We start from the raw sequence: 27,355 nt of genomic DNA on the forward strand, positions 1-27,355 counted from the left end.
AATCTAGGCTACTGAAGAGAGTGTCAGAATTCAACATCTGATATTCACCATTTACTCTGCAATTACCCTCCCTATTTTCTAACAGTGAATCATGAAGTGACATAGCAAGTGAAGAGTCGGTAGGTACCCAAAATGGATTTTACTATGTTCAAGCTATTTACATACATTAACTGGTGTACTATTAGAGATTCAACATCAGACAGACCATTCTTAATGTATCTTAAAGGAGACAATTTCTTTACTCAACATGAAAACGTAACATAAAACAAGTCTAAATACTATTATTATTTGATCAAAGAGAAAATTTTTCGTAATTCAAAATAATTCTGTTTTTAAAAATCCAAAGTTAAGAGGAAAAGTCCTTAAATTTGAGGTAGGGGAATAATTTTCTCATATGAGAACAACTGTGTCACAGTGTTATCTGCCAAGTCAGAAATTAAGCAAAATATTTCAGTACTATTTCTGTTTATGCACTGCTTTGTTACTGTAAATATAAATGTTTTAAATGTGGATAAATATTTTGGTTTGATTCTAATACATGCAGTTAAGAATATGAATTGTTTTTCTTATACAGTCACTGAAATTATATATACTCTTTAGGCTTGATGAATAAACAACCTTTAAAATACTCCATGTTCACTTATAAACCTTGGAATAATTATAAAAAAAGGAGTACCTACATAAGAAATTATACATTAAAATTACAACTGTTTTTCCAAAGTCAAAGTGATTTTAAATTTTTTTCAATATCTGACTACAAAATAGTACATTTTAATTTACTATATAGCACAATTCAAGTATTCTCTTAAATTTTATATTTAGCCAACTAGTACATGATTGATATTAAGTGACTTTTTTAGCTTTCCTTTTTAAAGATGACTGTTATAAAAAATGCGACTCTATGTTCTTCTAAATTGCTTAGAATAAGCTGAAAGGAAAAATGACAGTACACACAGACCTTTATGAAATATCATCAACATATGAAAAGTTGCACATATCAGTAATAAGGCCTTTGCAGGTAACTCCCCCAAAGTATCTGAATTCATGTAAACAAACACTAAGTATATTCTTTGAGGGAGAAAACATACTACCATACATGCAATATATTCAGATGGTTGTGACTTTAAACCATATATTATTTGAATAACACACAAAACCAAAAGAGGCCTAACCTACCAGTTTAGTAACTAAAAGATGTTACTTATTCATGGAGTAAAAGGTTGATACTTTTGGAAACTGATAATGAAAAAGAAATATTTTGAAAAGAAACACCTACTGTTTTCTAGAAATAAATATACATAGTTAGTTTAATGCATTACAGCATAGGAATATTGTCCTAGCATTAACCATAACATTCAGTAGTTTTAAAATATTTTTCCGCACTGAGCCTTGAATCTTCTACCTTGTTAGCTGCCCAACAACCTTCAAAAGAGTTTTATTCTCCTGCTTTAGTTGTTCATTTTCATCTTCTATGTCATCTAGGTCCTTTAGGAAACAAAAAGGAAAATAATATATAAGTTTTTTACATGTTTAAAAATATTCTGTAGGTGATTTTAAAAAAACACTTCAAAATGCACATTCAAAGATAATTCATATAAACAATTACTTTGGAAACACGGGCTCATTCTGAAAACAGTTTCGGAAGGAATGCGCGCCCCAGGTGAAGGCAGCACGCGCTCCAGACTCCTCACTGGCACCAGGATGATGCAGACCAGCTCCTGTCAGATCTTTCAGCTTTTAGAGAGAAGTCAGAAAGCAGCACTGTTTGTTGTGAACCTTCCAATTTTTAATAATCAATGACAAGTTTTTAGTTAAAAATAAATCCCTCCTTCCCCAAATGAAAGGGCGAAATACATATGCCGTCAGTAAGAGGTCTGGGGCCTCAGACTGCAAACATTGTGTCACATTAGGCATTACGAAGGACCCAAGGACAAGTTCTATATAGACTTCCACCACCTTGGGTGATCTTAACAAGCGTTCATGTTGGGGAGTGAGACTCTGGGGAGATGACATAACTGAGGTATACAGAAAAGGAGATCTGGGGCTTACCGAGTTGATCTGGTTCAAATTACATTAGGATTTCTCTATGATAATTCATTTAAGAGAAAGGTTTTCAAGTTTACAAAAATGCAAAAGCCACTACATAATTACCCTCCAGCTTTAAAGTTATCAGACTCCAGGTCTCTGTTGCCTATATTAATCCTACTGCCATAAATACAATCACTCGAAAAATACAAAGACAATCCACTGTAATTTTTAGTTTGAAGAAACACGATTTCAAGGCAGACTATTTACTGATGGTTAGAAAAGCAGACATTTATAGATTTACCCTTGCAATTCAAAATACTAAATTTGGAGAGATAAATCTGAATTCTAAGCACACTATTGGACAGCAGCATTCTGATACATTTAGTATACTGTCTTCGAATTGAGTTCTAAAAGTACAAACACAGAATTTGTATTTACCCACAAACTAAATAAATGATATCAGGAAAGTAATTTGTTGGGGAAAAAAAAACCAATAATAAAGATATGAGATTCCTAAAAGTGAGACCTATCTAAGATTTATCATTAAATGATAAAATAATACATTCATATATCATTATTTCACTTTTCACTTTCATGCATTGGAGAAGCAAATGGCAACCCACTCCAGTATTCTTGCCTGGAGAATCCCAGGGATGGGGGAGCCTGGTGGGCTGCTGTCTATAGGGTCGCACAGAGTCGGACACGACTGAAGCAACTTAGCAGCAGCATTAGGTTATAAACTCTGTAAAAGCAGGTGTCTTACACTTTTTAATAAACACAGTGCCTAAGACAGTGCCAGTACATCACAGACATCAAACATATTTGCAGATTTTATTAAATCACATTCTATAGCCAACAGAGGAATGCCCATGTTCTGAACCAAGATGAAAGGCAGTCAACAAGAATGAAAGAGCTTACTTAAAATTAACACTATTGAATACCTGAAGGTCACTTACTGGCTCAGCATATAACTATGCAATTCCTACACACGGCCTTGAGCAAGGTAAACTCTGAGCTTCAGAGTCCTCCTGTACACCCCACAGTTAATGCCACGGAGCTGTATGAGAATGAGCTGCACATAATGCAGCTTTCTATTTTCTCTGCTTTCAGAATCAGAGTTAAGACTGGATTAAGAATTTGTTCCTTTTTCCCCTGAAACAAATTTCTTTTCTCCATCTTATGTAAAGCCTTCAAAAAAGGAAAACTATGAAATCGCTTCTCATAACCATTACCTAAATATGGCCTAGCATTAATACCTACTTCTTAAGCAGGAAGTAAATACTGGGGCTGAAAGGGAAAAAGTGTTATGACTAGTAGTAATAGAGAACTTGGAGTAAGGCTAAACCTAAAACTGGGGATGAATACGTATAATTGGAGTGGGCAAAAGTGGTCAAAATACCACAAAAACAGAGACTCGTGGAGTTTCTGATGGCAAGAAAGAGCAATTTCAGTTCTTCTTCGAGGCAACTCTGTGCTAGGACTGCTGTACGTGTTATGTGTGGCGCTGACCAAGCTGCCTCTTACCTCCAGACTCCAGCATAACACAAAACAAATCCAGTCACTGGTCCATCCCCAGAAGAGTAACAGAAACACAACCGGTAACTGGCCAGAGGAGATCAGTTTGTGGAATGAATCAACAGTCCTGACTACCACAGATTACCATGACGTTAACAAAGGAAGGAACTATTCACTTCACATTATTAAACTCTTCACATTTATGCATTTTCATCCAACTGACAGAAAAAAACAAAAGCATTAAAGTGAACTATGTGAATACTCACTCTGTTTAACAAATCGATTTCTTCTCTGAGTTTTCCAATCATTTCTTCTTTCTCTTGCATTAGTCTCACGAGTCTTACGTTTTCTTGCCTTTCCCTTACCACCTCCTGGTACATAGAATTACAAAGTGTTAACTGAGAAGTAACAAGTGTTTCTAATCTTAATAGCATACATCCACTAAATCTGGTGAAGTACCTTAGACATATGAAGATTTCCAGTGACTTTCTTAAGTCACTTGGGGAGGGAAGGAGGAACCCATCCCACAGAAAAGAACCAGGGAATGAGAGGAATACAGGAGTTGTCAAATATACTTCAGATTAAAGCAATGTTTACCCAAGTTTTTAACAAATACCAATACTCAAATGGGCTTCCCTGGTGGCTCAGATGGTAAAGAACCTGCCTACAATGCAAGGACCTGGGTTGGGAAGATCCCCTGTCTAAGGGCATGGCAACCCACTCCAGTCTTCTTGCCTGGAGAATCCCCATGGACAGATGAGCCTGGAGGGCTACAGTCCACAGGGTTGCAAAGAGTCGGACAAGGCTGAGCAACTAAGCACAATGACTTTAGCTTTTTAGTTGATCACCACCATTAATAATAAAATCTCTTAATATTAAATGACTAATACCCTGCTGAAGGAAATTCAAAACTTTTGTTCAAAATACAAAGTTTAAGAAAAGGAGATTGCTCTGTGGAAAACAGAAAAATAGTGATCCTCCATTTACTTTTGGCTCTGCCAGTTAATTGACAAATGGGTAAAATGAAGGAGCTGAAAATCATTATTAGCTTTTAAACCTTTTTCCCCCCTTAAAGAATGGAGTGACTTCCCCAGCCATCCAGTAGTCAAGAATCTACACTTGTAACTGCAGGGAGTGTGGTTCTGACCCCTGGTTGGGGAAATTGAGATCCACCAAGCCATGCAGTACTACCCCAAACAAAACAAACAAACAAACAAAAAGAAACAGTGCAACACCTTTTTCAGAGAAATCTTATTTAGAATCCAGGATGTTAGGCTGGGTCAGCCATCTCAGAAGCAAAAGTGAAGCCGAACTGAAAAAGTCTCAGCCAGAATTTGGCTTCTTTCTTATGACCTCAGAGGAAAGCAGGCAGGCAGTCTCCTTAATCAGCTGCTGCCAACAACTCAGTCCAAACTTCTGTGAACTTTAAAAGCCTTTTTTGATGAACCCCCTTGAAAACTATTAAGACTTCCCAGATGGCTCGGAGGTAAAGAATCTGCCTGCAATGCAGGAGACACAGGTTCAATCCCTGGGTCAGGAAGATTCCCTGGAGGAGAAAATGGCAACCCACTGCAGTATTCTTGCCTAACAAACCCAAGGACGGAGGAGCAGTTCAAAGGGTTACAAAGAGTCAGACACAACTGAGCGTGCACAGACTTGAAAACTATTATACTACACATCCCTTAAAGTTTTTCAATTTAAACTCACAGAAACTAGTGTTAAAGTTCAAATGTGAACTAAAAATAATCATAATGTTATAAAAAAGAATAAAATTCAATCTCTACTTAAAACAACTTTTATCTTACAAGGAATAATTTCAATTCAACAAGACATGCTTTCAACAATCAGAAAGTAATTCAGCATCATTATTAATTTTAGGGATTGAATGTCTACAGAACAAACTTGAGAACCCATGGTTAATAAATTAATGCCAATATTCATTCGACATGTTCTCAAGTGTTAGTCACTCAGTCGTGTCCGACTCTTGATGACTCCATGAACTGTGGCCCGTCAGGCTCCTGTCCATTGAATTCTCCAGGCAAGAATACTGGAGTCGGTAGCCATTCCCTTCTCCAGCGTGGACCTTCCTGACCCAGGGATGAAATCCACAGTTCCTTCATTGCAGCCCGATTCTTTACTGTCTGAGACACAAAGATACTCTTAAACAGGTTTACTCTTAAAACTGTTGCAGACATCACAGCAGCTCTAGGCTCTAACTCAGAACGTAGAGGAAAGTCTACAAACTGAATAGATTATATAATAATAAACGCACAGTAGTACACACTGCTAGCATAGACTTCTAACCATTTCAAAGGCAAAGACTGTGTTCAATGTGTCAATATTAAAGATAACTCTTGGCAGCATGAGAGGAGCCATTAAATACTAAGCAATTCAAGAACTGACTCCATTTCGAAAAGTTTTAACATCAACAGAACTGGATAGAAAAGCACTAAGAAATCAGAAAATGCTTAGCCACTACGCATCTAGGAAATATCTAATTAAGACTGATTCAAAGCTGCTGTTTGACTACACATACAAGTACCAATTAACACTAACAGTATCTCCCATCATGCCCCTCATTTTCTTCCCTTTTCTGGTACGGCCTCATCCTTACACATTTCAGTTTTTCTCTCTCAGCTGCTATGAAAGTGAAAAAGGAATCCTAACGGTATATTAATTTCATAGATCTTAAATAATTTGTAATTCATACCTTTTCAAGATCTTCAATTTTCTTTTCCAATGTGCTACTTGAGACCAAATTACCTGAAGCATTTGTATCCCTGTTATACCTGCTGAATCCACTTCTATCTGTTCGGGGAAATCTACTTGAGACATCTTCTTCAGAGGCGGTGGTTGTGCTATGGAAATTAAAAAGATACACATATTTTTAAAGATACCTCATATTCAGCAGGAAGAGTGCCAAGAGTATTTTCTATTTACCATAAACAATTACCATTCCCCTGAGGACACATGATTATGATAGCCAAATTATTTATAATTATAGAAGTTAATCATTATTTCAATACAATAAAAATACAAAAAAATTAATTCTTTTGACTAATCTATCTACTGAGAAGCTGCTAAGTACCAGACATTGTTTTGAGCACTGAGGGTGTAACAGGAAACACAGGCACAGACTCTGACTTTCATAGAACTTCCGGTGTAACAAGAACATAATCAATGACAATAAACCAAGACAACCATCAAATAAGGTTAAGTGTAAGGTACTCTGAGAACTATGACAGGGGACCTAACGTAGACTAGTAGAAATGTACAAAGTAGTGAAGAACTACTTTCTTTCTCCTTTTATTTTTAAATTCCATTACATCCTGGGCCAATATCTTAGTAAGAAATGAACTGGAAAGATAAAAGTGAAAAACATCATAAAAAATATAAGCCTAAATGTTGCATTAGATTCAGACCTGTAAAATTATATTTCATTAATAGGATAAAGAAGAAAAAGAATTACATGAAAATGAGTCATCATCATTGGAAGTATGCATATAGGCAATTATTATTAAAAAACAGCTGTCAAACTGGAAACGTTTGTCATTTTGTAATTCTTAATTATTTAACCAAAAGTTATCATGAAATAGCAATTCTTCATATTAAACAGCAATTCACACTCTGAACAGCATGTAAATCTTTAATATAGTAAGCTTGCCTTTTTTTTTTGCATTAGTTATCTATTAGTGCATAAAAAATTATGCCAAAATTTAGTGGCTTAAAACAACAAAATTATTTGACAGCTTCTGCTAGTCAGGAATCTGGAAGCAGATTAGCTGGATGTTTATATTTCAGGGTCTCGTATGAGGTTTTAGTCAAGACGTTGGTCAGGACCACAGTCATCTGAAGGCTTGCCTGGACTGGAGGAGAATTTCGCTCTAAGCTCATTCACAGGACTGATGGCAAAACGCCTCAGTTTCAAACCGGCGACTGGTCAAAAGCCTCAGTTACTCAGTATGTGGCTTCTCTACTGGATGTTCACAAGACAGCTGCTTCCAGAGACAGAGTGGCACAGCCACCAAGACAGGCACTGCAGTTTCTAGGACCTATCACAAGTGACACACTACCACATCAACCCTGTGCTGGATGTGGGAAAGGATTACATCAGGTGAAAACACTAGGAGACAGAGCTTCCTGGCGGCTCTCTTGGAGACTGGAATCATTCTTGCTAATCAACCTACTCTAGGTTGGACTGATGACAATGCTGATCACAAGGGGTAAAATATATATAAACTACCTCTATGATTTAGTAGCATTCACAACAGAAAAATTAGTTTCACCGATTATACTGACCAGAGGAGAAGAGACTTTAAAGTGATGTGAGCAAGCCCAGGATGCGCATTTTTAACTTCTACCCAATATGCAGAAAATGACACTTTTCAAAGTTTGTCCTCCAGCCTTTACTGGTAGCCAGTTCCAATCATTTATCCATCAAAATTACAGCTAAATGTGAATCAATTTTTGATGAAAATAATAGAATTTTGATCCATTAACTCCCTATGCATGGGTTTTTTTTTTGATGGAAAATAAAATTCCAAGTGTATCTTATCAAATTTGTAAGGTAATGGATTATAACATTTTGAAAATGTGCAATACTAAAATCATCACTTACTTACTGATGTATTGTAGAACGAACCATAACAATTTGAAAAATCTTCCCCCCCCCAAATTTCTTTTATTTTTTTCTTTGTCTTTATGTAACAATGAAAACATATAGCACTTCTCGCACAAAAGGCTAATTAAGATCATTTTTTTTAAAGAAAAGAATGATGCTATCAGATAAATAAGTCTCATACACATATTTAAAAGGCTGAGGATCAAACTAGTTTCTTTTTTTAAAACTGAATCCGACTCTTTGCAATCCCATGGACTGCAGCACATCAGACTTCCCTGTCCTTCACCAACTCCCAGAGCTTGCTCAAACTCATGTCCATTTAGTCAGTGATGCCATCCAACCATCTCGTCCTCTGTCGTCTCCTTTTCCTCCTGCCTTCAATCTTTCCCAGCATCAGGGTCTTTTCTAATGAGTTGGCTCTTCACATCAGGTGGCCAAAGTACTGGAGTTTCAGCTTCAGCATCAGTTCTTCCAATGAATATTCAGGGTTGATTTCCTTTAGGATTGACTGGTTTGATCTCCTTGCTGTCCAAGGGACTCTCAAGAGTCTTCTCCAGCATCGTAGTTCAAAAGCATCAGTTCTTTGGTGCTCAGCTTTCTTTATGGTCCAACTCTCCCATCCATACATGACTACCGGAAAAATCATAGCTTTAACTAGACGGACCTTTGTTGGCAAAGTGATGTCTCTGTTTTTTAATATGCTGTCTAAATTTGTCATAGCTTTTCTTCCAAGGAGCAAGTGTCTTTTAATTTCATGGCTGCAGTCACCATCTACAGTGATTCTGAAGCCCAAGAAAATAAAAGTCTGTCACTGTTTCCACTGTTTCCCCGTCTATTTGCCGTGAAATGATGGGACCAGATGCCATGATCTTTGTTTTTGAATGTTGAGTTTTAGGTCAACTTCTTCATTCTCCTCTTTCACTTTTATCAAGAGGCTCTCTAGTTCTGCTTCGCTTTCTGTCATAAGGGTGGTGTCATTTGCGTATCTGAGGTTGTTGATATTTCTCCTAGCTATCTTCATTCCAGCTTTGGCTTCATCCAGCCCAACATTTTGCATGATGTACTCTGCATAGAAGTTAAATAAGCAGGGTGACAATATACAGCCTTGACGTACTCCTTTTCCTATTTGGAACCAGTCCGTTGTTCCATGTCTGGCTGTAACTATTGCTTCCTGACCTGCATACACGTTTCTCAGGAGGCAGGTTAAGGTAGCCTGGTAAATTTTCCACAGTTTGTTGTGATCCACACAGTCAAAGGCTTTAGCATAGTCAATGAAGCAGAAGTAGATGTTTTTCTGGAACTCTCTTGCTTCTTCTACGATGGGATGTTGGCAATTTGATCTCTGGTTCCTCTGCCTTTTCTAAATCCAGCTTGATCATCTGGAAGTTCCTCGTTCACATACTGTTGAAGCCTGGCTTGGAGAATTTTGAGCATAAGAAATGAGCACAATTGTGCGGTAGTTTGAGTGTTCTTTGGCATTGCCTTTTTTGGGGATTAGAATGAAGACTGAAGTATAGTTGATTTATAAAACCTGTTTTTGGCTTGTAAAAACACGAAGTGTTCATCCCAAAAGTCAAACACTTTTGTTTCCCTCTAAAAATTACTATATACGTCAGCATAGGGTAACAGTTAATATCTTTTAATTTTCTTTAACCTGCAACTTTAATGTATCAGCGTCTCAGTAATTCACGCCTGTCATGACTGTTGATCTCAGCTGGCCTGACCAGGCCTTGGCAGTGACAGCAGCAGACACTGATTCACGCTCTGGCCCAGGCTGCAGCACTGTCCCTGTCACTGTCTCTATCTAATCAGAACACACTCCCGCAAAACAAACAAAAAGGCCAAACCGCATCTGATGGCCCTTCAAAGTTTTATACACTTCACAGCAAGCTGTGTTTGTCAGCAAAGAAGGTGAAAAGTAACTTCTTTCTTCACATTACTGTAATGTCAGCAAAATCAAGGTATTGATCATATTGTAACAAAAATTCCCCTGTTATCCTGCTTTGTCAAAGAGTTGGTCTTCTGTATCCCTAAATATAACAAATTATGGGCGTAGCTGGGAAGCATTACATGAACTATCTACTTTGCTACAGACTCATCCAACAACTTTCAGCAAACAGCTTTCACTTGTCATACCTACTTTTTTAATGTCAGCAACCTGAAGTCAGACTGGAAAAGAAACTCACAAAACACTAATGAAATCCTGATGATCTGCTTCTGTCAGCTTCTTAACTGTGACAGTCTTTCTTTCAAATAAGCCATTTGTGGTTGTGAATGTAATGCCATGCATATAAATGCCACTTAAATTTGGTGGTTTTATTGTTTCAGCAGCCAGTACAATACTGCAAATAACCCCATTATGGTTTTAGCAGCTCCCTATCAATAATGGCTAAAAACTGACCTCACTATACGAGGGATAATACTTCTCAACAAAACAAGTACAAACTCTTTTGGTCTGTATCTCTTTGAAATTACTTTCACCACCATCATAATTTGGTTTACTACTTCTGTCACATTCAAAAAAGATGTAGCTTTTCTTTTAAAAAGTCTAGTAAAGTTTGTTTTATCCTAAGTAAATTAAGATGAAAAATAAAGAATGTAAAATTTACTTCCTAGATTTAGATAATTCTAACAAAAGCAGAAACTGAAAAGAATAAAAAAGATTTTTAGCTTTTACTTATTTATTTTGATTTAAGTATATGTCTACTTCTTAATTGTTTTATTTCTGGAACAAGAATATGTCTGATTAAATTTAACACAAGATTTCTAAGGTAAATATATCTTCACATTTTCTTCAATTCTTAACACATTTTAGTTTACAAATGACTAACATAAAAATAACACAGGCATAGCAGAATATACATTCTTTTCTAGCTTGCAAGATGACCAAGATAAACCAAACTCTGGGTCATAAAAACCACCATCACAAATTTAAAAGAATAGAAATCATATTGTGCCTGGTCTTAGAGCACAATAGAATTAGACAAGAACTGATAACAGAAAGATAACTGGAAAACTCCCGAATACCATGGAGATTAAACGATGCACTTCTAAATAACACATGGGTCAAAGAAGAAATCTCAAGAGAAATTTTAAAGTATTTTGAACAAAGCAAAAAAGCTTACAACTTATCATCTGTGGAATGCAGTGAAAGCAGTGCTTAGAAAGGAATGTGTACGCTGAACACATATATTAGAAAAGCCAGATCTAAAATCAATACTCTAAGTTTCTACCCTAGGAAACTAGGAAAGAAAGAGCATTTTAAACCCAAAATAAGCAGATAAAAGAATAACAAGAACAAGAGCAGAAATTAATGAAACTGAAAACAGGAAACCAATACAGAATAATCAATGAATCAAAAGCTATTTCTTTAAAAATATCAACAAAACCAACAGCCCTCTAGCCAAGCTAAGAAAAAGAGATGACACAGACTACCAACAGAAATGAAGATTCCATGGACATTAAAATAATAAAAAAGGAATACTCTGACCACAAATTTGATAACCTAGATGAAACAGATCAATTGCTTGGAAGCAACAATCTGTCAAAATTCACACAAGAAGAAACAAATAATTTCAATAGGCTGGTATGTATTAAAGAAATTGAATCAATAATTAATAACTTTGCAAAACAGAAAGTACCAGGCCCAGATGAGTTCACTAGTGATCCATCCAAAATCTAAGGAAGAAATTATACAGATTACTAAAATCTCTTTCAGAAGTAAAAACAGAAAGAATACATCTAAATTTTATGAAGCCAGCATTACTCTAATACCAAAATCAGACAGATATCATAAGAAAACTAAAAAATAAAGATTAAGATCTCTCATGAACACTGATGCAAAAATCCTCAACAAAATATTTGCACATCAAATTTGAGAATGTATAGAAAAAATTATCCACCAAAAATCAACTGGAATTTATTCAAGGCTGGTTCTGTTAAAACACACACACACACACACACACACACACAATAATGTAATCTATTGCAGTAACAGGCTAAAGAAGGATCACATGTCACACATACACAGAAAAAGCATTTGACAAAATCTAACGTCTATATATGATAAAAAAAAAAGTACAAACTAAGCACAGAAGGGAATTTCCTAAACCTGATAAAGAATATCTACACACACACACACACACAAACACACACCACCCACACCCACACCCACACCCCCACCCTCCCACCCTACATCATACCTAGTGGTGAGACACTGAAAGCTTTCCTGCTAACATTAACAACAAGGCAAGAATGTCCCCCTTTCACCAATTCCTTTTCAGTATCTTACTGGAAGTCTGTGACTATGAAGTTGCTCAGTCGTGTGTGACTTTGCGATCCCATGGACTGAAGCCTACCAGGCTCCTCTGTCCATGTTATTTTCCAGGCAAGAATACTGGTAGGTTGCCATTACCTTCTTCAGGAGATCTTCCTGACCCAGGGATTGAACCCGGGTCTCCCGCATTGTAGGCAGACACCTTACCATCTGAGCCACCAGGGAAGTCCATACAGGGAAGCCACTACTGGAAGTTTAGGTAATACAATAAGACAAGAAAAGGAAATAAAAGGTATATAGACAGGGAAGGAAGAAATAAAACTGCCTTTGTTCACAGATGATATGATCACCTATGGAGAAAATCTGAAAGGACAAACACAAAAAAATTCCTGAAACTAATAAGTAATTATAGCAAGTCTGCAAGATATAAGGGCAATACACAAAAGTCAATCCCTTTCCTACACACTAGCAATGAACAAGTGAGATTTGAAATTTAAAACAATACATTTACATTAGCTCTCTACAAAATGAGATACTTATGTACAAATCTAACAAAATGTAAAACATCTATATGAGGAAAACAACAAAAACTGATGACAGATAACCAAAGAAGAACTAAGTAAACGGAGAAACCAGTTAGTGGACAGGAAGAGTCAATGTTGGTAACACGCCACTTCTTCCCAACTTTGATTTCCCATTGATCTCTTGGCTCAATGCAAGCCCAATCAAAATCCTAACAAGCTGTTTTGTGGCTACTGACAAACTAATTCTACAGTTTACATGGAGAGGCCAGATCCAGAATAGGCAACACAATATTAATTAACAAAATCGGAGGGCTAACACCACCCAACTTCAAGACTTAGTTTAAAGCTACAGTAATCAGGGCAGTGCAGTACTGGTAAAAGAAGAGACAGACAGAACAATGGAACAGCAACAGAAGCAGAAAGAGACTCACGTAAATAAGCCACAACTCTCTGACAAGGAGTACAGGCAATATAATGGAACAAAACTGTCTTTCAATAAATGGAAAACAACTGGAAGTGCGCATGCAATGAAAGATAAAACAAAGAACTTATACCCTTAACAAAAGTTAACTCAAAATGGATCAAGACCTAATGGAAAAATGCAAACTATTCATATATAATCTCATAGAAGACAACTAACATAGGAGAAAATGTAGAAGACTCTGGGTATGCTGAAGACTTCTTAGGTACAACAGCAAAGGTACAATCCAAGAAAAATAGTTGACAGTTGTTGCTGTTTAGTCACTAAGTCGTATCTGATTGTTTTGCAACCCCTTGGACTGTAGTCCACCATGCTCCTCTATCCACTGCATTTCCGAGGCAAGTGTAATGGAGTGGGTTGCCCTTTCCTTCTCCGGGAGACCTTCCTGACCCAGGGATCAAACCTGCGTCTCCTGAACTGGCAGGCAGGTTCTTTACCACTGAGCCACCTGGGAAGCCATGATTGACAGCTGAACTTCATTAAAATTCTAAATATCTCTGCTCTGTGAAAGACAGTGTTAAAAGAACAAGACAAACCACCTGGAAGAAAATACTTACAAAAGGATGTATCTGATAAAGAAGTATTATCCAAAACAATTGTAGAGAATTCTACAATTTAACAATAACAAACCATCAGACTGAAAACTGAGCCAAAGACCTTAACACACACCTCAGAAAACAAGATATACAGATGGCAAATTAGCATATGAGAAGACGTTCCATATCATCTGTAATCAGGGAAATGCAAATTACAATCAGATACTGCTACACACACATTAAAATGGCTAAAATCAGGATCAACACTGGTGAGGATATAGAGCAACATTAACTCTTATTCACTGCTGGTAGGAATGTAAACTGGTACAGCTGCTTCTGGGACAGTTTCCTGGTTTCTTATAAAACTAAACATACTCTTATCATGGATCGTACTCCTTGGTATTAATCTAAAGGAGCTGAAAACATATGTCTACACAAAAACCTACACATGGATGTTTATAGAAGCTTTATTCATAACTGCCAAAACTTGAGAGCAATCACACTGCCCTTTCCTAAGTAAGTGGATAAATAAACTGTGGCATATCCAGAAAATGGAATATTATTCAGTGCATAAAAAGAAATAAGCTATTAAACCATGAAACAGTATGAAGGAAATTTAAACTGTATACTACTAAGTGAAAGAAGCCAAGCTGAGAAGGCTATACACTGTTTGGTTTCAATTATATGACTGTGGCAAAGGCAAAACTATGGAGCGTAGAAAGATCAGAGACTAAAATGATACCACAGTATCGTTTTACATAGTGATGGAGGCATGTCATTATGCGCTTGTCCAAATCTACAGAAGGAACAGCACCAAGAGTGAACCATATAAACCAGGGACTTTGGTTATGATGTGTACGTTCCTCAACTGTAACAAATACACCTCCTGTAGGAGGGAGGCTATCCACGTGTAAGGACAGGTTTACATGGGAAACCTGTGTACCTTTGCCTCAATTTTGCTCTAAAAAGTTAGGGTAAAAGTTAAAAAAAAAACAAAACACATATGTACCATGGTACTTGAATTAGTCGATATCCTGTTCATAAAGGAGTCCACTTATCATAAACTTGGGTGTGATGATGACAATGTCAAAATGAAATTCAGGCTTCTAAATATTTACTTTTATGTTTTATTCTTACTTTGTCAAAGGTTAGAAACAAACAGTTCAAGGACCACACTTTGAACAGCATTAAAAGAATGTTTAAACTCAAGACTTAAAAGAGGAATAAGAATGTGCAAATATGAAAGAGTATGTGGTCTATTGAGAAACAGAAAAATCCAATATGGCTAAAGCATGAAATGTAAACATAGGAGTGATAAGATATGACACTGGAAAAGCAAGCAGGAGACTGAAAACTATTTTAAGAAGAACTTCAACGAATGGTTTCTAAATTTATTCACTATATACACATTGGTATGTATATTTATCTATTTTATATTATGATTTATAGTATTATATGTGATTATATATTATATTCATATATAATTTATTATGCAAATATATATGTAAATGAAATACTATGATTTAGAATATGGTATAATTAAAATATTATTATCTGTATCACAAAAAATAGAACATAAAGGGATGAAAAGAATTTTAAGTGTACATTTTAACTATGGTGTAAGTTTTCTTTGTTTTCACAAAAACTGACTATAATGTTTTTAACGAAAGTATAATTTGAAGATGCTTCTTTACCTCTGAGGAACTTATTTTAACTTACGAAATATAAAGATTCAAAGGTGCAGTTCTAAGATGATGAGCATGCATTTTTTATCTTTATGGCTATAACAGAAAGAGATGCCTCACAGAGTTTTTAAATTTTTCACTTAAATATCCAAAGCATCAAAAATTTTTTTTCTAATTTCTAAGAACAGATCAGATTTTATGTATCTTGCCAACTAAAAAAACCACATGACCACCTTTGCATTTATCTGCTTGGTTTGATATTCTCCGTAAGTTTCTTTCCCCTCACCAGACTTACTGACTTTATGAGTATTAAACTACATAATAAATTGTAAATCCATTTAACCATTCAAATTACAGTACTGTATAAGATTTAGAAGGTAGTCAAACAAAATACACTTTCTTCAGGATACCTCCAGTATCAAGTAATTATCTGATACACAGAACAAGGGAATAACAAGTTAGTAACTAGCACAGACATGGGAATACCAGACCACATGACCTGCCTCTTGAGAAACCTGTATGCAGGTCAGGAAGCAACAGTTAGAACTGGACATGGAACAACAGACTTGGTTCCAAACAGGAAAAGGAGTACATCAAGGCTGTATATTGTCACCCTGCTTATTTAACTTCTATGCAGAGTGCATCATGAGAAACGCTGGGCTGGAAGAAGCACAGCTGGAATCAAGATTGCCGGGAGAAATATCAATAACCTCAGATGTGCACACGATACCACCCTTATAGCAGAAAGTGAAGAGGAACTAAAAAGCCTCTTGATGAAGGTGAAAGAGGAGAGTGAACAAGTTGGCTTAAAGCTCAACATTCAGAAAACAAAGATCATGGCATCTGGTCCCATCACTTCACGGCAAATAGATGGGGAAACAGTGGAAACAGTGTCAGACTTTATTTTGGGGGGCTCCAAAATCACTGCAGATGGTGACTGCAGCCATGAAATTAAAAGACGCTTACTCCTTGGAAGGAAAGTTATGGCCAACCTAGATAGCATATTCAAAAGCAGAGACATTACTTTGCCAACAAAGGTCTGTCTAGTCAAGGCTATGGTTTTTCCTGTGGTCATGTATGGATGTGAGAGTTGGACTGTGAAGAAAGCTGAGGGCCAAAGAATTGATGCGTTTGAACTGTGGTGTTGGAGAAGACCCTTGAGAGTCCCTTGGACCGCAAGGAGATCCAACCAGTCCATTCTAAAGGAGATCAGCCCTGGGTGTTCTCAGTTCTTGAAGGACTGATGCTAAAGCTGAAACTCCAGTACTTGGGCCACCTCATGCAAAGAGCTGACTCACTGGAAAAGACTCTGATGCTGGGAGGGATTGGGGGAGGAGGAGAAAGGAACGACAGAGGATGAGATGGCTGGATGGCATCACTGACTTGATGGACATGAGTTTGAGTGAACTCCGTGGGTTGGTGATGGACAGGGAGGCCTGGCATGCTGCAATTCATGGGGTCACAAAGAGTTGGACTCAACTGAGCGACTGAACTGAACTAGTATAGCGTGTGAGTTACTAAGCATCAGTGGGTCCTATGAATCTGTGGGTTCCATATCCACAAACTAAACCAATCCCCATGGAAGAAAATATTCAGAGTAAGGGAATTCCGGAAATTTCCAAAATGCAAAACTTATATTCATATAGCACTTACACTGTATTAGGTACTATAAGTATTCTAGAGATTTAAAGTATACAGGAAGATGTGCATAAATTATACACAAATACATCATTTTACATAAGGGAATTGAGCATCCACAGATTTTGGTATCTTTGGTGGTCCTGGACCCAATACCCCATGTATCAAGAGATGAGCGTAAATGTCTTAGTGTCTTTTAAATTAAAAGGTAAATAGAAACAGAAGATCTAATATTTTCCTCCTGCACCCAACCTTATCTTGAGTATCACCCTGCCTTGGAAACTAGCTTAGACTCATTTAAAGGTCACAGGAAGTCATTAAAGCAGGGAAAGTGAGAGAATCATTTTAACAAAGTAGACAGGAAATAAGCAAAACTGAAGGCAGGGAGACCAGTGTGGAAGCTATTATAATCTATGTAAGAGATGATGATATCCTAGATTGGTGGGTAGGCACTAGAGCTACACAGGAAGTAAATTCAACAAGTTTTGGTAAATGACTGAATGTTAACGAGGCAGTGAGGGGGAAAAAAAAAAAGAAGGGTCAAAAGCAACGTCCAGATTTCTGACTAGAGTAAGAATGGATTTTGATACCAACTACTGAAATCTAGGGCTTCCCTGGTGGCTCAGATGGTAAAGCATCTGTCTCCAATGCAGGAGACCCAGGTTCGATCCCTGGGTCAGGAAGATCCCCTGGAGAAGGAAATGCAGTCCACTCCAGTACTCTTGCCTGGAAAATTCCACGGACAGAGGAGCCTGTTAAGCTACAGTCCATGGTGTGGCAGAGTCGGACACGACTGAGCAACGTCACATTCACTTTCACTGAAATCTAAGTTTCACAAGTTTGCTTTTGAACATGCTGAGTTTCAGATGCTTCTATGATATCTAAAAATATATATTTTAAAGTTGTTGGTTATATAGGAATGGAGCTAATGATTTGGAATCATCAGCATAGGTATCTATAATAACTGAAGTCATCAGAGTGAAAAAAATTTTCTAATGCAAATAGACAGAACAAAAACAATACGACAAAGTGCTGAGTAACACCAACACATAAAGAGTAAGCACAGGAAAGGAAGAAATACAAACAACACCGGGAAATGCCGGCAGAGGGGTAGGAGGGACTCAGAGCAAGGTGTCGCCTAAGTTGCAGCATACATAAAAGAGAACCAGAATCGTTTTAAAGGCCTCTTTTCACTTAAAAAAAGTCCACTCACCTGCATCAACCACATGATTATTCAAATACAAACTACAATGCTGACAACTACAAATAAAAATCCAACATGTGGATATACCTTAATATGTTTGTATTTGCTTGATGTACATACAAGCTTAAAGTAAGATTTCAAAAAGCTTAATCTATTCATTAAAAAGTCCTTCTTATTAGGCTTTATGCAAATGATAATATACAAATTCAAAACAAGAAATATTACTGAAAAAAAATCAGTGATTTATCCCTACTATGTATTATGTTTGTAAAGAATATTGTCATAATTGTGAATAATTGTGTTACTAGCTCTTATTGCCAAATTTAGTTCTGTTTTATTTTAAAAACAGAAATGTTTTAACTGATTTTCAGGGCTAGATATGTACAGTGCACAATACCCAGAATAAAAGATTGTTTTATTAACTCCAAAAAGATTGCAATGTTCTATTCAGGAATGTTAACACAAATCTCTAACTAATACACCTCCAAAAAGAATCCTCCTCTGCCCTTAGTTACAAAGTTATTAACCAAAATGTTCAGAAAAGGATAAAGAATAAACAGTATTATCAAGGATAAACAGCACCATTTACTGAAAATTTCCCCCCTCTGGGAATTTTCTGTGGCAAGAGTAGAAGGTGTTGTGTTGGGGGATAAAACATTGTTATTCTAAAACTACCATGAGGACAAGATTGGCAGCACCATGAGATTACAACTAGAGGAACTTTATGCTAAAATAAGATATTTTAAAGTTTCCCAATTAGGCTCATGAGTAAAATCCTTCTTTTAGAAAGGAGATCAAATATCCAGAAGTACTGGCTAAACTGTAACATTCTTAAATAACCAGCAAGTGCAAGCCTAGCCTCGAATTGTAATATGTTCCCTGCCTTATTGCACTCCACCACTCCAGTTCCACCGTCCTAACAGCCCCACCCGCTGTGTAGGCTCTCTCTCCCTTTAAACACACACACATAAACAGAGCAACAGCTAAATACAAAAGTCACTTCTCAGACTCTATTAAAATTACGATACACATTCACCGTGGGAAACAGATAATATGATCAATCTCTCCAGTAACCCCAATAACCCAGAGACAACAGATGTTGTGAAAGTGAAAGTCGCTCAGTCGTGTCCCACTCTTTGCGACCCCATGAACTATACAGTCCATGGAATTCTCCAGGTCAGACTACCGGAGTGGGTAGCCTTTCCCTTCTCCAGGGGGTCTTCCCAACCCAGGGATCGAGCCCAGGTCTCCTGTATTGCAGGTGGATTCTTTACCAGCTGAGCCACAATTCCACAATATATCAATTATTAGTAGTTCATAACCTTTTTGGATTGCAGATCCCTTTGAAAATCTGATGAAAAGTGCAGCTCTTCTCCCAAATAAGCATGATATTCTTTTATACAGAAATTTAGCAGCTTGTCAATAGAGCTCAAGTTTAGAACACTTTATATAAGAGACATTGTTTCATTGTCATACCCTTTGTTATATGTGCTCCCTCTACTCGTTTAATAGGTAATATTTTTCCTATAATTATTAATTCTTATAGGTAATGTTTTCTACAACATCAGTTTAATGTCCATATTGTAACTTTAATATATTACAGCATATACACTATCTCATTGTTATAAATTTAAGTTTTTCTGTTAGGGGCTATCATACATGTTCTTTTCTCATACGTTAAATACAGTAAATTATCTTAAAGAGATCACTATAAACTTAACCAAGTAAACATTCTATTATGAAAATTACACACTGGGGAGAAAAAAACCCCACAAATACATGACCACCAGTCCACCCTTCCTAAACCTTAAGTTTCAGAAACTTTATGACCCCCACCTCCAAATAATTTTCCAAAGTTATTGAAACATCGTTGTTTTTTTAAAAAAATATTTATTTCTTTGGCTGTGTCGGGTCTTACTCGCAGCACACAGGAATCTTTAACCTCTGCTGTGGCATGCGGAGGAGCCTTTAGCTGCAGCATACAAACTCTTAGTTGTGGCATATGCGATCTAGTTCCCTGATCAGCGATCGGACCTGCACTGGGAGCGCAAAACCTTAACCACTAGATCACCAGGGAGGCCCATTTAAACATGTTTTATAAAAAGGAGTTCAGTGAATATTTAAGAAATGTTCTAGGTAAACGAGTTGATTCAATAAATAGGGCATAACTAGAGTCACTGCTTAACAAATTCAATGCATCCTTGATAACTGTAAGAAAAAATTAATATTTAATTCATAATTTATAACAACACACACAAACTGGTCTTGTGGATGGCTTGTATCCTCTAATGACTTTTTAAGTTTGTCTAGCCATATGTATAAGTTATTCGGTTTACTGAAAATATTTTCTAACATATAATGCCAAATATCTATTCTTTAGACCATTCCTCCTTTTTTTCATTCCCATTAATCAGCAGACACCCTCTCCAAGAAATATACATTCTCCAGTCTTTGTTGCAACTTGTTGACAGATTAATGAATGCAATGAACTGTTGATATACAATACAACAAATTCCTCTAGATAAGGCACTGATAAGTTCAGATCTAGATTTTGTTTTTTATCTTGTGTCTGAGTTGCAAAGAGTTTGTGAATAATGATTAGAAACTTTAAATATTTTTTGTTTTTTTAGTAGTATTAAACATGGCTAAACCTTTGAGAGTTGAAAAGTAGCAAACCAGATGTTCTAGGCTATGAAAATAAAAGAAGCAACAAGTGTACAAACAGGTCACAAGTAAAATAATGGTCTAAAAAGCTTAAAAATAAAAACATTCACCATGTGAAATCAATTGTCTTCCTGATTTAACACAATGATAAATGGTAAATAAATGATCAATGGTAAGTTAAGCTTTTGATGAAGATTTGTAAGGAAATTATTCCCCTGATGACGCTAACTAAAGAATGCAAATCTGAAAAGTGCCAATTATAATTTAAGGTGTATCATGCGAAGAGTTGACTCATTGGAAAAGACTCTGATGCTGGGAGGGATTGGGGGCAGGAGGAGAAGGGGACGACATAAGATGAGATGGCTGGATGGCATCACCGACTCAATGGACATGAGTTTGAGTAAACTCCGGGAGTTGGTGATGGACTGGGAGGCCCGGAGTGCTGCGATTTACGGGGTCGCAAAGAGTTGACAGGACTGAGCAACTGAACTGAACTGACTTAAGAACTAAATGTGTATGAATGATACAACAAATGTGGTATCATTACTGAAGTTCATTTTTATTTCCCAAAACAAAAACTGATAAAAATATTTTGGTTTGAGAACGTGGCCTGCAAATGGGCCAAATCAAAGCTTTTTGATTGACAATGCTTGCTAGCAAACAAAAAAAGATTCTTTCCAGTTTAAACTAGTCATGCTAAATAAAAATTACCAAACAATGCTTACATGTTAGAAGTTTAAAGGAATCACAGGCTTCATTATACCTGTATCAAGATTACTCAGGAATTAAAGTGAAAGGCAGCAGCAGTGGCAAATATGTCAGATTTACTTACTCAGTCGTTGATTACCTTAGCCTTCTTAAACATTGTTTTATCACTAAACATTTACATCTTTTCTATTTAATAAGTTAGTAATAAAATTACAGCTCTTCCTATTCAATATTTTATTTATATACACTATAACATCCACAACTTTTAACCATATATTTTAAACTTAACATAAAACAGAAGAAAACAGAGGTTTTATACATATAAATCTAAGTAGATTGTCTTGCACAGGCATGTGGGTTCTGGAGTCAGGTTGCCTGAGTTCAAATCTGCGTTCATACTGACTAGTTTTGTAACCACAGTGAAATGATTCTACCTCTTTATCTCATTTCCCTCACCTACAAAGTAAAAGCAAATATCTTACCAACAGTACCTTCTTTATAAGATAACTGCAAAAATTGAATGAGATCTCCATAAAGCACCCTGGACATTAGAAGACTTGATAAGATTTACCATTATTCTACAATTATTAGCACAAGCATGATGACCACATCTTCTGCAACTTTATGGCTTTAACAGGGAAGGACATTACTACTTCAGGCAACTCTGTTAAACAACTTCTCATACTTAATTCTGATCTTCCTCCTATACATAAGCACATACACTCAAACACATTTTCTGGTGAAAAGCATTATTCAATTGTGAATAGGTGGTGCTATGGACTTGCTCTGGTTTGAATGCTTGTGTCCCTCCCAACTCTTATGTTGAAACCCTAATGTCCACCGTACGGGCACTGGAAGGTGAGGCTGCGGGAGGTGCCTAGGTCACAAAGCTGGAGCCCTTCTGCACCTGTGTGAGAGCACTGCCGCCACAGAGCTCTCCAGCCCCTCCCACTACGTGAGGACACAGCAGCGAGCTGCTAAGTCTGCAACTGGCAGGCGGGCCTTCCCCAACAGAATGGGACCAAATTACCCACTCTCTCCATCACATGAGGTCACAGTGAGCAGGCAGTTCTCTGAGAGTCAAGAAGAGAACCCTCATCAGAACCAGACCATGCTGTCACTCTGACCGATTTTGGACTTCACAGCCTCCAGAACTGTGAGAAAATAAATTTCTATTTTAGCCATCCTGTCTATGGCATTCTGTTATGGCATTCCAAGCTGACTAATACAGCTGTTATACTTATCTTTTCAGTGTTTAAACACACAAGTGAAAATGACTCTAAGTTTTCTTTTGCTAAGTTCATCAAACCTTTACAAATCCATGTAGTGTGCAGTTTTCGGACTGCAAAGTATGTGAGAGTAAGTTGTGGTCTGCCTACAATGCAGTTTCTTTTTAAGAGGACAATTAAGGTTTCTGACATTATACTTATGTTTACAATATGTTCTTAGTCTTAACTTACGGATTCTTACCTTTTGTATCTTCCTGAAACTGTTCTAGATGGCTCCTATAAAGTAAAAATAACAACATATCAGTTTGGGTATGTATAAAAGCACACACAATTCCAGGTTATATAAAACAACTGATAGAGAATGTTGGAACAATTACCATTATTTTTAAAAATTCACATTGCTGATCAAACAAAACAATATCCTACATTTGATTTTTCAGACAAAACCAATCACTTTAAAAATTATATCTTTAATTTGGAAACATTTTAAACGCTTAGAAAAAAATTTTAAAGGGTTATCATTCATCAACCAATTTAAACATTTTTGGAAGTCAAGCATTAAAAAACACAACATATCCCCCTTCTAGTGTTTTCTATGCCCTCAGTTTAAAAAAAGAAAAAAAAGCGGGGGGCGGGGGTGGAATTCACCACAAACATATAATGATTAATGCTTATTTTTTAAAATAGCTAAAAATTAAAGGTGAGAAAATATTTTTAATGCTGATTCTAAGCTAGACCCCCCCCCCCACCACCAAAAGATAGCTGTAAGTTAATATTAAGCATTGAGGTGAGAAAACTATTGTTGCTGCTATTTAGTCGCTAAGTCATGTCCGACTCTTTCACAACCCCATGGGCTACAGCCCACCAGGCTCCTCTGTCCATGGGATTTCCCAGCCAAGCATACTAAAGTGGGTTGCCATTTCCTTCTCCAAGGAATTGTTCCAACCCAGGGATCAAACCTGCATCTCCTGCTTGGCAGGCAGATTCTTTACCACTGAGCCACCAGGGAAATGGGAAAAGTATGTTGCCTTGAAACCAATAGGGCAGCCTTCTGCTGAAGGCTGGTTGAAGACTCTGTTTTGTCTTCTGCAGTTTCATTTTAATAACACAGTCAAAAGTAGGGCTTCCCTGGTGGCTCAGATGGTAAAGTAAAGAGTCTGCCTGCAATGCAGGAGACCCAGGTTTAATTCCTGGGTTGGGAACATCCCCTGGAGAAGGAAATGGCAATCCACTCCAGTATTCTTGCCTGGAAAATCAAATTGATGGAGGAGCCTGGCAGACTACAGTCCATGGGGTAGCAAAGAGATGGACACGACTGAGCAACTAACACATAGTCAAAATTAAATGATAAGTCTTAATTGACAGATTACAAATCAACTATACTCCTATAATTTTTTAAAAAAATTTTTAAATAAGTAGTTCTTTGACTCTGCAACCCCACGGACTGCAGCCAGCCAGAGTCCTCTGTCCATGGAATTTCCAGGCAAGAATACTGGAGTGGGTAGGCATTCCCTTCTCCAGGGCATCTTCCAGACCCAGGGATCAAGCCCAGATCTCCTGCACTGCAGGTGGATTCTTTACCATGTGAGCCACTAGGAAAGCCCATAAGATGATCAGATTCCAGCCTGAAACAGCAAATACTACATGGTACAGTAAAAAATGTATCAATGTGGAAAAACAAGATAGAAAACCATACAGTTATGAGTAAGACTTAGATTCAAGTTCCAACCAGACAGGCCACCCAGTAGCTCTGAGACTGTGGTTAAGTCATTTAACTTCCATTAATCTCAGTTTCTTCATCTCTAAAACAGCAATAGAAACAATGTCTACTTTACCAGGTTGTTGTTGTGGGGATTAAATGACAGAAGTGATCAAAACAATTAGCAAAACTCCTTTACAACAGGTTAATAATTTAAAATTGACAGCGAAGGTTTTTTTTTAAAAAACCCAGAATGTAGAAAAATCTTTACTGAATTTTCTGAGCAGAACTTTAATAAATCTGACTTAATTCCTCCAAATCAATAAATCCCATTACTACAGCCTACAAGCAAATGGCATCCCACCCCAGTATTCTTGCCTGGGAAATTCCATGGACAGAGGAGCCTGGTGGGCTCTAGTCCATGGGGTCACAAAGAGTCAGATATGACTGAGCACACACAGCACATGCCACAACAGCCTGCATCACTTATTTAAATATGACTATCACATTTTTAAGTAACGCAATAAAGGGGCAGCAGGGGTCTCTCACCTTTGATTCCTTTTTCCCCAAAAAACTCAGTATAAACAGTATGCAATAAATATATATTGACAACCTATAGAAATAACTTCCCTGGTAATCTACAGTTACAGAAAAAGCATCACCTTGGAATTAAAAAGTTGTCAAAAGCAACCAGGTGATACGATACAAGAAGTACTCATGTGTGTGGGCCAGGCCCTTTAATAGCATCACCCCGGAGGAGCTATGGTCCAATAGCTGGTTCAAAGACATTTTACCCTCCTCTGGGCACCAACTGATCTCATAGCAGGGACAGTAACAAAAGCCTAGCAAGTCAACTTTAAACAGTTTCTTATCTACCTGTCATTAAACTATGAGACCCTAAAGGTAAGACAGATGAATCTTTGTACTCTAACACCAAACATGTAAAACAGAGCTCCTATTTATAAAAATATGATATCTCTAAGTGAATAACAACAAAGAATATACTTTATAAGATCTAGTTTTTTAATTGGAGAAGGAAATGGCAATCCGATCCCATATTCTTGCCTGGAGAATCCCGTGGACAGAGGGGCCTGGTGGGCTGCTGTCCATGGGGTCACACAGAGTCAGACATGATTAAAGTGACTTAGCAGCAGCAGCAACAGCAGTAGCAGCAACACATATATATGGAATTTAGAAAGATGGTAACAATGACTCTATATGCTAGAGAGCAAAAGAGACACAGATGTAAAGAACAGACTTTTGGACTGTGTGGGAGAAGGTGAGGGTGTGATGATTTGAGAGGATAGCATTGAAACATGTATATTATCATATGTGAAGCGAATCATCAGTCCAGGTTCAACGCATGAGACAGGGTGCTCAGGGCTGGTGCACTGGGATGACCCTGAGGGATGGGATGGGGAGGGAGATGGGAAGGGGGTTCTTGTTCTTGATGGGGAACACATGTGCACCCGTGGCTGATTCATGTCTATGTATGGCAAAAACCACCACAATATTGTCAAGTAATTAGCCTCCAATTAAAACAAACAAATAAATTTTTTAAAAGGCAAAAAAAAAAAAAAAGATCTAGTTTTTAAAACTATTTTTTAAACCACAGTAACTAGATTAAAATGTTTAATCCTGGTTATTTAGATAAAGCAGAAAGAAATACTAAAGTTATGTGTATACACTCAAAGTAATGATTTCAAATGCAACTCATCCCCTTAAGTTTTATAAGCAGTATTCCAACTAATATTTTATCAAGGTTTTCTTTCATAATATTCCCTAATCTTATTATATATGAACTAAAACTTTAGGCACAGACCTTAAAGGATGTCCATCTAAATTAAATATGAATTAGAAAAGACGCTAATGACGCAGTAAGGTCCAAAACATAAACACCTTTCTCTGATTTGGGTTATAATTGAAATATTTCAAAAAATGACATCAGCTTGAGGCAATGGCACCCCACTCCAGTATTCTTGCCTGGAAAATCCCATGGATGGAGGAGCCTGGTAGGCTGCAGTCCATGGGGTCGCTAAGAGGCGGACACGACTGAGCGACTTCACTTTCACTTTTATGCATCAGAGAAGGAAATGGCAACCCACTCCAGTGTCCTTGCCTGGAGAATCCCAGGGACGGCGGAGCCTGGTGGGCTGCCGTCTATGGGATCGCACAGAGTCGGACATGAACGAAGCGACTTAGAAGCAGACTACTTCTTACTGCAATGAAATTAGCATAACTGCTAAATCATAAGAGCCTCTGCTGCATTTACGGATTTGTGTGCAGCTGATATACTGACTGTAATGGTATGGAAACCTGGCAATAAAAAATATTATTGAGGCTTCATGTAGGCATTTTCCCCTTACATGGTAGAAGTAGAGACCAATACACATTCAGATTAGAATTTTAATATGTACAGAAATGTGAGATGCAGGATGTTTTTAGCAACACTACACTATAGTGGCATGATACTACTGTTACACTAACCCACCTATAAATGACTAAAAAGTACCACTGAAGTATACTATTAATAAAAATAAGTTGTAT

At 37.1% G+C, this 27,355-nt stretch overlaps 1 protein-coding gene and 1 non-coding gene across 2 annotated transcripts in view; one reads left to right on the top strand and one right to left on the bottom strand.

Moving 5' to 3' along the window:
• Window positions 1-1,398: 1,398 nt before the first annotated feature.
• PAWR (pro-apoptotic WT1 regulator) overlaps window positions 1,399-27,355 on the bottom strand; it is a 110,404-nt gene continuing 84,447 nt past the window's right edge. Inside the window, exons 3-6 of the mRNA XM_052641173.1 lie at window positions 23,351-23,385; window positions 6,254-6,401; window positions 3,810-3,914; window positions 1,399-1,485 (exon numbers count right to left, since the gene is read on the bottom strand). Of these exons, the coding sequence (XP_052497133.1) occupies window positions 1,399-1,485; window positions 3,810-3,914; window positions 6,254-6,401; window positions 23,351-23,385 (375 nt within the window). The remainder of the gene's footprint in view (window positions 1,486-3,809; window positions 3,915-6,253; window positions 6,402-23,350; window positions 23,386-27,355) is intronic.
• On the top strand, window positions 17,916-17,988 carry TRNAW-CCA (transfer RNA tryptophan (anticodon CCA)). Its single transcript has one exon. It is a non-coding gene; the product is annotated as a tRNA-Trp (tRNA).

The sequence above is a fragment of the Budorcas taxicolor genome, chromosome 5 (assembly GCF_023091745.1).
Source record: "Budorcas taxicolor isolate Tak-1 chromosome 5, Takin1.1, whole genome shotgun sequence".
In the NCBI taxonomy this organism is placed as follows: domain Eukaryota; kingdom Metazoa; phylum Chordata; class Mammalia; order Artiodactyla; family Bovidae; genus Budorcas; species Budorcas taxicolor.